The sequence below is a fragment of the Sphaeramia orbicularis genome, chromosome 21, assembly GCF_902148855.1.
Source record: "Sphaeramia orbicularis chromosome 21, fSphaOr1.1, whole genome shotgun sequence".
In the NCBI taxonomy this organism is placed as follows: Eukaryota; Metazoa; Chordata; class Actinopteri; order Kurtiformes; family Apogonidae; genus Sphaeramia; species Sphaeramia orbicularis.
This window is the reverse complement of record NC_043977.1, coordinates 2,421,895-2,435,818: the sequence shown is the minus strand read 5'-3', so window position 1 is coordinate 2,435,818 and position 13,924 is coordinate 2,421,895. Positions and strand designations below refer to the sequence as shown.

The following is a 13,924-nucleotide window of genomic DNA, read 5'->3' as shown; positions in this document are numbered from 1 at the left end:
AATGGCAGCAGATAATAGTGAAAACACAGAATAGAGTCGGACTGTCTGAAGAAATAAGTTTTAAACTGGGATTTGAAGGTGGTAACAGTCTACATTTTGTATGTTTTCCAGGAGGGCATAAATAAACAGGTTTCTACGCTCAATACAAGTATTTACTGTCCACACTGAATGAACAAAAGGATTTAACATAAAAGTGTAAGTATAGAAATTTGAACAGAATAATTTAAGGAAATTACAACAACCAAAACAAAGATGGCATGTAAGAGAAAAAGAGCATAAAAAATATGAACTATTATGAAGAGGAAAATCTATATTTATATACATGTGTAACGTGTGGGTAAATGGGACAGAACTGAGGTAAGGTTAAGGTTGTTCATATTTGTTCATTTTCATTATGTAATTTAACTTTTGAACACCAAAATAAATATTTGACTTATTTATTTATTTATTTTGTAGGTATTAGGGATGTAATGATTACTGGTAAATGATAAACCGCAGTAAAATCACAGTCGGTTAGTATTACTGTTTAAATTCTACTTCTCATGATAACCATGTTTGATTAAAGCACTTTTAGGGAAAAACCCTATGTACAGATCTGCTTTTATGTCAAATATTTGAGTATAGTTTTAATTCATTACAATTTTGATTTTCTGTACCTAATATTTGGAACCAATATTCACTTTTAAAGTCTGTGAAAAGGTTCGTTAAACATCTGTGTGTGATTTATGCAATAAATTATATACATTTTTCAAATCAGATTTTAGATTTTTTTTTTTCTGTGTTTTTTGTCCTTTTGTGTTTTTATAGTAGGTTAAAGTGAAAAAATAATAGACAGATGATATACATGAAGTTGTGCTGAAAAAACAGATCCCAAACATGGGTATAGTAAACATTTGTTTCTATAGTATATAAAGGCCAAATCAAAAGGACTGAAAAACAGACAGAATAGAGTCAGACCACTAAGGGTTAATATGTGAATGTTTCTGACACAGAAGGGACATTGGGACTGTTATTTTATTTGGTTTTTTTGTTGTGTTTCTTTTTTTTTTTTTTTTTTCCAAAATTTTACTTGGTTAAATTCTTTCAGTGTGTGTATCGGTACTTTTTGAACATTTTGAGCACAATTTCAACAATACTGCGATAATAATGAGAACCGTGATCATTTTGGTCACAATAACCGTCATGTGAAATTCTCATCTGGTCCCATCCCTAGTAGGTATTATTGGTGCGACCCACTGGAGTTCCCTTGTGCTGTGTGTCCTCTGAACTCATAGGACCTGGACCCTCTGTCTGTCCTCCAGTGTCCGTCTCTCCAGCCTTAACCGTCCTTTTTTCTGAACCTGCCTGTTCTGTCCTGTCCCTCTGTCCTCCATGTCCCTGTCCTCTTCCTCTGGTGTCGTACATTCTTCTCACATCTTGTCCATCTCTTCCTTTCTTTTCCCTGTCTTCCGTCTGTCCTACCTCCCCTTTGTCTCATCGTTGCGTCATGTCTCTGTCTGTCTCGCCGTCTCTGTGTTTGTTTGTTTTTCGGTCGCTGCTGCAGAAAGTCGTGAAAACTCCTTCAGCCGCTCGCGCAGCTCCAGCGTGTCCAGCATCGACCGCGACACCAAAGAGGCCGTCACCACGCTGCAGTTCGGAGAGTCCTACGCACGCAAGACGGACGCCCTGCCCACGCCGTGTCTGTGGGTGGGGACCAGCCTAGGCGTGGTCCTGCTCATCCCCATGTCCATCCCCACGGACCAGGAGGAGCGCATGGACGAACCCGTCACCATCGGCCCCAGCGGTAAGTCCACCTGGGACCGACCCCGTCCACACTAAGTCCACCTGGGACCAACCCCATCCACACTAAGACCACCTGGGACCAACCCCATCCACACTAAGACCACCAGAGACCGACCCCCTCCACACTAAGACCACCTGGGACCGACCCCATCCACGCTAAGACCGCCTGGGACCGACCCCGTCCACACTAAGACCACATGGGACCGGCCCGTCCACACTAAGACCACATGGGACCGACCCCATCCACACTAAGACCACCTGGGACTGACCCCGTCCACACTAAGACCACCTGGGACCGACCCCGTCCACACTAAGACCACATGGGACCGGCCTGTCCACACTAAGACCACATGGGACCGACCCCGTCCACACTAAGACCACCTGGGACCGACCCCGTCCACACTAAGACCACATGGGACCGACCCCGTCCACACAAAGACCACCAGGGACTGACCCCGTCCACACTAAGACCACATGGGATTGACCCCGTCCACACTAAGACCACCTGGGACCAAACCCGTCCACACTAAGACCACATGAGACCGGCCCGTCCACACTAAGACCACATGGGACCGACCCCATCCACACTAAGACCACCAGAGACCGACCCCGTCCACACTAAGACCACCTGGGACTGACCCCGTCCACACTAAGACCACCTGGGACTGACTAAGACCACCTGGGACTGACCCCGTCCACACTAAGGCACATATTTAACCAAACATGAATTGGTATTGGACCACTATGTCCTCCGTCCTCACTGGACAGTTGATGGTGGGCGGGGCTAATAGGCTCAGTATTTGGTGGGTGGGGCTAATGGGCTCAGTATTTGGTGGGTGGGGCTAATGGGCTCAGTATTTGGTGGGCGGGGCTAATAGGCTCAGTATTTAGTGGGTGGGGCTAATAGGCTCAGTATTTAGTGGGTGGGGCTAATTGGCTCAGTATTTAGTGGGTGGGGCTAATAGGCTCAGTATTTAGTGGGTGGGGCTAATTGGCTCAGTATTTAGTGGGTGGGGCTAATTGGCTCAGTATTTAGTGGGTGGGGCTAATAGGCTCAGTATTTAGTGGGTGGGGCTAATTGGCTCAGTATTTAGTGGGTGGGGCTAATTGGCTCAGTATTTAGTGGGTGGGGCTAATAGGCTCAGTATTTAGTGGGTGGGGCTAATTGGCTCAGTATTTAGTGGGTGGGGCTAATTGGCTCAGTATTTAGTGGGTGGGGCTAATAGGCTCAGTATTTAGTGGGTGGGGCTAATTGGTTTCAGTATTTAGTGGGTGGGGCTAATAGGCTCAGTATTTAGTGGGTGGGGCTAATTGGCTCAGTATTTAGTGGGTGGGGCTAATTGGCTCAGTATTTAGTGGGTGGGGCTAATTGGCTCAGTATTTAGTGGGTGGGGCTAATTGGCTCAGTATTTAGTGGGTGGGGCTAATAGGCTCAGTATTTAGTGGGTGGGGCTAATAGGCTCAGTATTTAGTGGGTGGGGCTAATTGGCTCAGTATTTAGTGGGTGGGGCTAATAGGCTCAGTATTTAGTGGGTGGGGCTAATTGGCTCAGTATTTAGTGGGTGGGGCTAATAGGCTCAGTATTTAGTGGGTGGGGCTAATTGGCTCAGTATTTAGTGGGTGGGGCTAATTGGCTCAGTATTTAGTGGGTGGGGCTAATTGGCTCAGTATTTAGTGGGTGGGGCTAATAGGCTCAGTATTTAGTGGGTGGGGCTAATAGGCTCAGTATTTAGTGGGTGGGGCTAATTGGCTCAGTATTTAGTGGGTGGGGCTAATTGGCTCAGTATTTAGTGGGTGGGGCTAATTGGCTCAGTATTTAGTGGGTGGGGCTAATTGGCTCAGTATTTGGCCTTTTTGCGTAAACCCTAAATGAAAGTGGAACCTCACAGAATGGTCACAGTTCTTTATTAAAGCTCTGTTTTAATGTTTGTTGTTTATATTCAGTTAATATATAACTTAACAGATTATTAATTTAGCCATTTATACATTTTAGAAAAGAGATTTTATATGACAATAGCAATCACGATTGTAGCAATTACTGTACAATTACAATCTGCAGATATGTTAGACTGCCAAACATCTATACATTTGTCCCAGTTCAGGAAAATGGACTACTTTATATTTTCCATTTCCATATCTTTGTCTCCCTGCATAAACAACACACACTTGGTCGTGTTTACAGTTGTACTAAAAGTCACAGTTCTTTATTATTGGTCACAATCGTTGTTCTATATACTCTAGAAATAAACAAAATAGGCTCCTTAACATAAAAAACACTTAAAAACACAGACCAACTTAATTTCAGCTGTGGCTCACGAGCAGAAAATTCTTTGGGGCGGTCCTTAAACACACTCCGCCCACCTCACACAGCCAGTATATGTAAGCTACCGACACCCATGATGCATTGCACATGTGGTGATCATCACAGCCACACCCACTAAACAATTATTAAATTAAGGTAAAAAAAAAACAAAAGGAATAAACAAAAGTGTATTTTGGCTCCAACATTCTCCAAGTATGATGACGTTGTTCTCGTAATAGTATAAATTCATTCTCGTAAAATTCTGACTCTTTTTGTATTCGACTTTATTCTCAGAAAATTCCAGGTTTTATCTCAATATTTTACGACTTTGTTTTCCTAAATTATATTTTTTCCACCTGTTTTTAAATTATGATGGGGGGGCGGCCATGGCTCAGTTGGTAGAGCGGGTCGTCCAATAACCGAAGGGTTGGCGGTTCGAATCCCGCTCTGTCCTAGTCAGTCCGTTGTGTCCTTGGGCAAGACACTTCACCCTCCTTGCCTCCAGTGCCACCCACACTGGTGTATGAATGTTCGGTGGTGGTCGGAGGGGCCGTAGGCGCAAAATGGCAGCCACGCTTCTGTCAGTCTGCCCCAGGGCAGCTGTGGCTACAGATGTAGTTTACCACCACCAGAGGGAGAATGTGAGAGCGAATGAATAATGGGTCAATAATGTAAAGCGCTTTGGATGTCTAGAAAGGCGCGATATAAATCCAATCCATTATTATGACTTTACTCTTGTGATATTACAGCTTTATCCTCCAAATATGACGACATTATTGTCATAATATTACAACTTCATTTTCATAAAATTCGGGCTCTTCTTGTATTCAGTTTTGTTCTCAGAACACTACAGGTTTTATCTGCATGTTTTACTCCTGTCTTCTGGTAGTGACAGGTGTTTGTGTTTTCTCCTGTGGTCCTTCTACCCTGTCGTCGTCGTAGCTCATGTGTCTTCTGTCCTGGTCGAACTCATCTCGTCCTTCTTCTCTGGGTTCCTCCAGGCGCCGTCCTGTTGCTGAAGGGTTCCGTGTTGCGCTTCGGCTTCTTGGACTGCATGGGCGCTCTCATCCAGAGCCCCTACGAGGTCTGGAGGGACCTCAACGCCCCCGAGGACCCCGACCGACCCAGGAGGCGCAAGCTGGTGCATTTCTCGCCGTCGTCCTCGCAGGACGCCTGCGGGGAGGGGCATCTGGCCGTGGTGTGTTCGGAGAGGCAGGCCAAAGTCTTCTTGATGCCCTCGCAGTCTTGCCTCTTCGTCCACAACATCACGGAGTCGTCGTTCGTGCTGCGAGCCGACGTGGTGTCGGTGTGTAACAGCGCGTGCTTGGCCTGCTTCTGCGCCAACGGACACGTCATGACGCTCAGGTGGGTGTTCGAGTCCGGAAGGTACGAGTCCACACCTGAGTGTGAGTCTGAAGCGTCTGTCCTCCTCACATGGACTCTGCTCTGGGCACCTCCACACACACGAACACTACTATTAAAGCATCATATCTACAGTTTTTCAGACTTTTTTTATAAATCTCTAAAACAACTTCCCTCCTGCTCAAAACTACCAAACATTCACCACTTTTCAGAATTTTAACCCTTTAAATGCCGGTTTCATCTGTTGAGTGATTTATTTTAAAAAAACACACCAAAAATTGAATATTTTTCTCCTCCAGCCCACTTTTCTCTTTATTTTATTTGTTCTATATTTGACTTAAAATCTTGGATTAGCATTTTCTTTCAAAATTTGACATGTGGAGACTGAATTGTACCTGCAAGGGAAGTTTTATATAATATGCTTTTCCAAATAAACAAAGAATGGAAAATAAAAAAATATATATATATTTTCCATCAAATAAATAGTAGGTGGATGAAACATTGGTGGTCATTAGAGTACAAGCAACAAAAATGATTTGATGTCATAAGTATTTTTTCTGTAATTTATGTATTTAATTTATTTACACTTTAACCGTATTTTTTCTAATGTCAACATTTTATTTAGAAGAAAACTAGTGATATTTAACCTTTTTATTGTATTTTACCAGTTTCAACCATTTTCCAGTCATAGGCAGATGCATGAAACTCATTTTTTTCTGTTATATTATGAGGCCATATGACCACGGGGCGGGCTTGGGGGGTGGGGGCAAATAGGAGTTGTGTGCGTGCGTGTGTCAAGGTTCTAATAGTTTTGGATTTTTCATTATAGTTTACTTTTATTTAATTTTGCCTTTTTCCTCTAATTCAGTTTGTTTAATTAGTTTTTGGAGCAGGTTTGCTAGTTTTTATTAGTTGTCATTATTTTCTAAATGCTTAGTTTTAGTTCAGTTGTAGTTTAGTTGTAGTTTAGTTTTAGTTTAGTCATAGTTCAGTTGTAGTTCAGTGGTCTCTTTTCTCTTCTTCTCTGTCGTCGTATTCAAATCAATCCCAGACAGGACTCTGCTGCTTTAGTCTCCATGTTTCCAGGTAGAGTGGGGACCAGAAGACGACTGGAAACCACAAGTGAACACAAGTGACGGACCGTCAAATATCATTTGGTGCTGCTAGCTAAAATTGCTTGAGGGAAATAAATTGATTTTATATCAGTCTGACATTGACAGATGAAAACAAAGGGAATTTTATCCATAATTTTTATCCGTTTCAGTTAGTTTTGTAAACACACAATACAGTTTCAGTTAGTTATGTTTTTTTCTTTTAATTATAGTTTTTATTTATTTCAGTTAACGAAAATGTTTTTACAATCCTAGTTTTTGTCATTTCGTTAGTTTTCGTTAACGATAATAACCTTGGTGTGCGCACACGCTAAATCATTTTTAAATCAACATCTGATTCATTTATATATATATTTTTTTTTAGGGTTCCTGTTGTCATCAGACTGGGGACTACAGCAGGATACTGGACATGTTGGTTAAAGCTGCCCCTTTTAGTGTTATTGATACAGTTAATTTATTGGGATTGTCCCCAATACAATAAACTAAAAAAACTAAAAAAAAAAAAAAAAAATTAAAAATGAGTGTGAACATTTATTGTGCAAACTGTAACATCTTTGAAAGCTTCAATAAGTAGTAGTAGTAATTTTGTTTGTTCATTTAACAGAACATGATATATACATAAATACAGTTTGGATTTCTATATTAAATATGGGAGAAAATGTCTAGGCTAAAGAACAGCTTATTTATGCCGACCCTATTTACAGGAAGGAAAGATGCAGAAACTAAACAATAACAAAAGAGACACGACAGAACATATGAAATATGAACAAATTAGAAACAGAAAACAAAAAAGAGGGCGCAAAATGCATCATGGGCGTTTAAAACACATGTAAGAGTCAAAGACACTGGGGGTGCCAGTCACAACAAGCCCCGCCCCTCGCATGCATTGTATCTTATTTTGTCCTGGATCCAGATGATGTCATCATGTCTATGCATGTGCTGATGTCAGATCAATTAGATAGATAGATAGATAGATAGATAGATAGATAGATAGATAGATAGATAGATAGATAGATAGATAGATAGATAGATAGATAGATAGATAGATAGATAGATAGATACTTTATTCATCCCATAGGAAAACTTACAGGTTCCAGCTGTATCCACAAACTTAAAAACAACAATAGTTGAAATTTTACACTAAAAACACAAAAAAAAAACCACACAGCAAAACGCGGAGCTACTGGAAGGGTTTCCACTTGCGATGGTTCCAGAAGAAAAAAAAAAACATTATCTCTATAAATGTGCCAAGTTTGAAGTAAATTGAAACAAAAATTGATGTTTTTATAGATATTTGAAATGTCATCCATTATAAGTTAATGGGAGAAAAAAAAGCTTTTTAAAAATTCATAAAAAATGTGAACTTTGACCTACTTTTCCTAAAATATAATCACATCTATTCTGGGTCAGTGGTAATGTATAACCCAGTTAGGTCTGAATTCAACCAATAGTTTTGCTGCTAAAGTGTAAACAAAGAAACAAAACAGGGGAGTGTAATGATGAATAAATGAAAAAAAGAGAAAAAGTCCAAAAATGCCTGAGGAGGAGCAAAGGGTTAAAGCAGAGTTTGTGCTTCTACAGTTTCAGCTTCATTTCGACCTGAACTGCACCATTAATCATCAAACAGCTGAGGTCCAAATCTTGTGCTTTGTTATTAATTGGATGTTTGAGTGAAAATCTTGTTGCTTTCACTGAACGCCTGCTCTGCTGAATCAGATAAAGTGCTTCATATTCGCTGGTAAACTGTGAAGGTCATGCAAACGCAGGAGTCGGTGCTTTTTCTGCTAAAAACATCTGAAGAGTCTCCTCCTGTGATGTTTGATCCATGTGAACACATTCCTCCTCCTGCCTGTTCACACTTCAGTTAAATGTTTAGTTTTAGTTTCACCTCCTACATTTGAACACAAACTGCAGCTTTAGACTCGAATTTCTCCCTGACAGGCTTATTAATTTTATTTCCTATTAAGTTCAAGTTCAACCTAAATGTTGGGTTTCTAAAAAGTCTTAGAAAGTCAAGAAAATGATGTAGAAGATGGAACCAGACGGAACCTGTGTTGAAGTCATGACAAGATGAAAAATCCTACCAGTGGTCCTGTATCTTAGCGGGAAGTTTCAAAGCTTTGGCAAATGTCTCCAGATCCATTTCTTCTCCCCCAGTTCTGTGTATTTATTCTATTACAGAAATAGTCCATGTTTTGCTCATATTCAATCAGATCTGTAAAAAATTCAAATTCACACTTGATATCACTGATACTGATTTATTGGATCAATCCACTTCCTATCTGTTATAATGGGAACATTTTTCAAAGTGGCACCAAATCCAGAATCAGATCTGGATCAAAATAATTTCAATCCCTTGTGTTGACATCATCAAACAGAAGCTGTAGACCAAGTTTGAAGTCAATCGGAGTTGTAGTTTCAGAGAAGAAGATGATTGAAAGTTTTGTAACGGACGACCGACGATGACGCCAACGACAGACGACAACAGACCATGACAGACAACAGACCATAACAGACCATGACAGATGACGACAGACGACAACAGACCATGACAGACAACAGACCATGACAGATGACGACAGACGACAACAGACCATGACAGACAATAGACCGTGACAGATGACGACAGACGACAACAGACCATGACAGACAACAGACCATGACAGATGACGACAGACGACAACAGACCATGACAGACAACAGACCATGACAGATGACGACAGACGACAACAGACCATGACAGACAACAGACCATGACAGATGACGACAGACGACAACAGACCATGACAGACAACAGACCATGACAGATGACGACAGACGACAACAGACCATGACAGACAATAGACCGTGACAGATGACGACAGACGACAACAGACCATGACAGACAACAGACCATGACAGATGACGACAGACGACAACAGACCATGACAGACAACAGACCATGACAGATGACGACAGACGACAACAGACCATGACAGACAACAGACCATGACAGATGACGACAGACGACAACAGACCATGACAGACAACAGACCATGACAGATGACGACAGACGACGATGCTGCCGGACGCCGCATGATGACAATAGCTTACGGCCTGTTGGACAGTAAGCTACAAAAAATGATGCACGCAACAGAAAATGGAACAGATGAGATAAAACAGCATAAATGTGAAAGAGTGCAGCAGACACATGTGATGGGTTTGTTCAGGTGGTCCTTCTGCTCCAGTAGATGACGTCTGCGTCTGTGGACTCTGAACTCCAGACCAAACCCTTCTGTTCTGTGTCTGTTTGTTTGTGTGGCGTCCTCCTGCTCCTCCTCAGTTTGCCCAGTCTCAGACCGCTGATGGACGTCAACTACCTTCCTCTGACCGACATGCGCATCGCCAGAACCTTCTGCTTCACCAACGGGGGGCAGGCGCTGTACCTGAGCTCCCCCACAGAGATCCAGAGGATCACCTACAGCCAAGAGATGTGTGACAACCTGCAGGTGAGAGGGACCAACGCAACACCTGTGTGTGTGTGTGTGTGTGTGTCTGTCTGTGTGTGTGTGTGTGTGTGTGTGTCTGCCTGTGTGTGTGTGTGTGTGTCTGCCTGTGTGTGTGTGTGTGTGTGTGTCTGTCTGTGTGTGTGTGTGTGTGTGTGTGTGTCTGCCTGTGTGTGTGTGTGTGTGTGTGTGTCTGTCTGTGTGTGTGTGTGTGTGTGTGTGTGTGTGTCTGTCTGTCTGTCTGTCTGTGTGTGTGTGTGTGTCTGTCTGTCTGTGTGTGTGTGTGTGTGTGTGTGTCTGCCTGTGTGTGTGTGTGTGTGTCTGTCTGTGTGTGTGTGTGTGTGTGTGTGTGTGTCTGTGTCTGTGTGTGTGTGTGTGTGTGTGTGTGTGTGTGTAGTAGATTACACTATATATCCATAGTATTTCTCCTCACCTGTCCCCTTCATCTCTATTCTCTGTAACTGGACGTCCCCGTTGACCATCTGCTGATGTACAGGATAGATGGTTTTCAGTTTTCATGTTTTGTATCTTATTTAAAAACAGCTGATGATGTATTTGTCGATGGCCCAGATGAAGGTCACATGACCATCTGTGTTATAAAGTTGTTCTGTACAAGTGCTGCTGCTGCTGCACATGATGACGTCCAACCACAACCTTCTGCTGTAGTTTAGAATCTGATCACATGGAAAAAGATCACATCAGATTTTTGGCTGAAATGTGATTATTTATGTATGTATGTATTATTTATTCTTATCCATCAGACTCATGCGTAGACAGTCTACATCACAGCTGTCAAATTGGAATTTCCACTTGTGGGACAAATAAAGGCATATTTTATCTTATCTTATCTTATCTTATCTTATCTTATCTTATCTTATCTAACTCATTCTAGTTCAGGGGACACATACTGTCCAATGTGGTCTCCAGTGGACTGGACCAGTTAAATAATATAATGTATAATAACCTATAAACAATAATCTGATTTTCTCTTTGTTTTATGAATGAATGAATGTTTTTATTTCAGTTATGTACAAAACACATACATATAAAGAACATACAATTAGTAACTGAAAATGGAAGAAGCTGAATCCAGATTCTTATTTCTGCTTCTCCTGCTCCATGTTTTGAATGACCTGAAGTTACAGAAAATAAAACATTAGCACAAATTCATCTCCATTCAGTTTCTTAAATCACCTTCAGATCCTTGTACTTTCATAGCCTTTGAGAATTTCACAAATTAAAGCTTCTTTAAAACTCGACAACAAGCTACACAATTTCGATTCATCCTTCAATCCTTTCAATTTTAGTGTAAAAAAAGTCAAATTACATGATGAAAATGTGAAGAACCTGAAGAACCTTGTACAAAGTGGAATTTATGAAGAAGAATAAGAGCAGTTTCAACAATATTATGTCTCAGCTTCTTATTAATACGACTTATAGATCACAAATTCACAAAAAACTTAGTAGCGGGTGTAATAATGTTCAAATTACACTTATTTTTCTTCAGACGCTTCATGTTGTTCATATTTTATTGTGGAAGGACACTTTGTGAATGTGAATATTTTCATAATCTAATTTTACTTTTTTAAAATGTAACTAAATATGTCGTCATTATTAACCCTTAGAGGTCCACGGTCATGGGTCTGTGACTGGATCACATGACATGTTCAACACGTTGTAGCGTCAGAAGTCGATCACGTCGACTGGAGACAACTGCATGTGAAAGTGCAGATGTCAAACACTCTGACACTTTTTATTTGATGTTGATAGAGCGAATACAAGCGGAGTTATGATGGTTTGAACCCGGAGCAAACAAATGATCTAGTGTTACTATAGTGAAATAAAGCAGAAGTGAGATTTCTGATCATATCGACGTCATTTTTTGTCCTTTTTCAAAACAGGAAAAACTGGTCAAATCTGCGGATTCTTGTTGTGTGTTCACAGTTATGTCCTGTAGACCCAAATGTTTTCAGTGAAGTTGAAAAAAGAACAAAAAGGGTTTAGCCTGGCCCCGCCTCCTCACACACGTGTCTTACGTACAGAAGTATTGGCACCGCCTCCGTCCTGTTTCTGAGGGCGGATCCTTAGTGTTGGTGCTGTAAATGAGCAGGTGCCATTACTGCCCCCCCCCCCCCCCCAGTGTGGACAGGGTCCATTCAAGTGAAATGTCACACTTGTCATCTGTGCTTTGAGCTCCGCTGGGCTGATGGCGTGGATACGGCGTGGATACGGCGTGGATACGGTTGGAGCGTGTGCGTGTGGTCGTCCGCTTGTGCATGTGTCATCAGAACACTGATGAGAACAGACGTCAGTGTCCGTGGAGCTGACGCTGCTGTAGTGCCCCTACTGGCAAACAGGGCTCATAGTCTGTTCAGCTGATACATGTGGACAAAAGTATGTGGACGCATTGGATTCAGGTGTTTGTGTTCTAACAGGGGTCTGGGATGCAAAACAATGAGGACTAATGTCAGAATAGAGTTTTATATTATGGGATTAGGGATGTAATGATTACCAGTATAACGATAAACCACGGTAAAATTGCAGATGGTTAGTATTACTGTTTAAATTCTAATTCTCATGATAACTGTGTTTGATTACTGCACTTTTAGGGGAAAAAACCCGATGGAAAGATCTGCTTTTATGTCAAATATTTGAGGATAGTTTGAATTTGTTACAATTTTAATTTTCTATACCTAATATTTGGAACCAATATTCACTTTTACAGTCTGTGAAAAGGTTTGTTAAGCATCTGTGTGTTATTTATGCAATAAATTATATACATTTTTCAAGTCGGATTTTATGTTTTTTGTGTGTTTTTTGTCCTTTTGTGTTTTTATAGTAGGTTAAAGTGAAAAAAATAATAGACAGATGATCTAGATGAAGTGCTGAAAAACAGATCCAAACATGGGTATAGTAAACATTTGTTTATATAATATATAAAGGCCAAATCAAAAGGACTGAAAAACAGACAAAATAGACTCAGAAGGTACATTGTACCTATTATTTTATTTGTTGTTGTTGTTTTCAAAATACAACTTGGTTAAATTCTTTCAGTGTGTGTATTAGTACTTTTTGAACATTTTGAGCACAATTTCAACAATACTGCGATAATAATGATAACTGTGATAATTTTGGTCACAATAACTGTGATATGAAATTGTCATATGGTTCCATCCTTGTATGGGATGGATATCATTGCATTTTATTATTTAATTTTTTTTCATCCATGACTATGATTTGAAATGTTCTACCTTTAAATTTTCAAAATATTTTACCACATCTTTTTATTTATTTATTTATTTACACATCATTTTAAGTTTCGTCTTCAGACATACTTTTATTTTCTGGCTTTTAATTCCATGTGAGTTGTGTCATCCTCTGTGTCTTTTATTTATTTATTTACTTACTTTTTTTTTTTTTATCTTATTACTTTTTAACTCTTTGAATTTGTGTTATTTGGAGCATTCTTGTAATTTTATGGACTTATTTGTTGTTTTTGGTATTTTTCTTGATTGTATGATGTGCAGCACTTTGGAAATGTTCTTGTTGTTTAAATGTTCTATAGAAATAATGTGGATTGGATCATAGATGGCAAGAGAAAAAATTTAAAAACAATTTTCATGCAAGTGACACCATTGTGCAGAAGAGGATAGAAGCCAAAAAAGGTTCATCTAAACACCTCCACGGAAATAAACAACACACAGGGAAAAAAAAAGAATTAAAAATATGATATAACTGAAATAATAACAAATAATCATCTACTTTCATCACATCTGACTGAGGAAGAACAATCTACCATTAAACTTTAGTGAAATATTGATGTTTCTAAACTTCATCCTCCTCAGACTCAGGAAAGTGAAAGTTTTAGCTTTTTTACATGA

General features: G+C 40.4%; 1 protein-coding gene across 1 annotated transcript in view; it reads left to right on the top strand.

The window, feature by feature from the left end:
- stxbp5l (syntaxin binding protein 5L) overlaps window positions 1–13,924 on the top strand; it is a 354,919-nt gene that overhangs the window by 333,720 nt on the left and 7,275 nt on the right. The window contains exons 25-27 of the mRNA XM_030125454.1: window positions 1,544–1,783; window positions 5,086–5,449; window positions 9,881–10,046. Coding sequence (XP_029981314.1) covers window positions 1,544–1,783; window positions 5,086–5,449; window positions 9,881–10,046 — 770 coding nt within the window. The remainder of the gene's footprint in view (window positions 1–1,543; window positions 1,784–5,085; window positions 5,450–9,880; window positions 10,047–13,924) is intronic.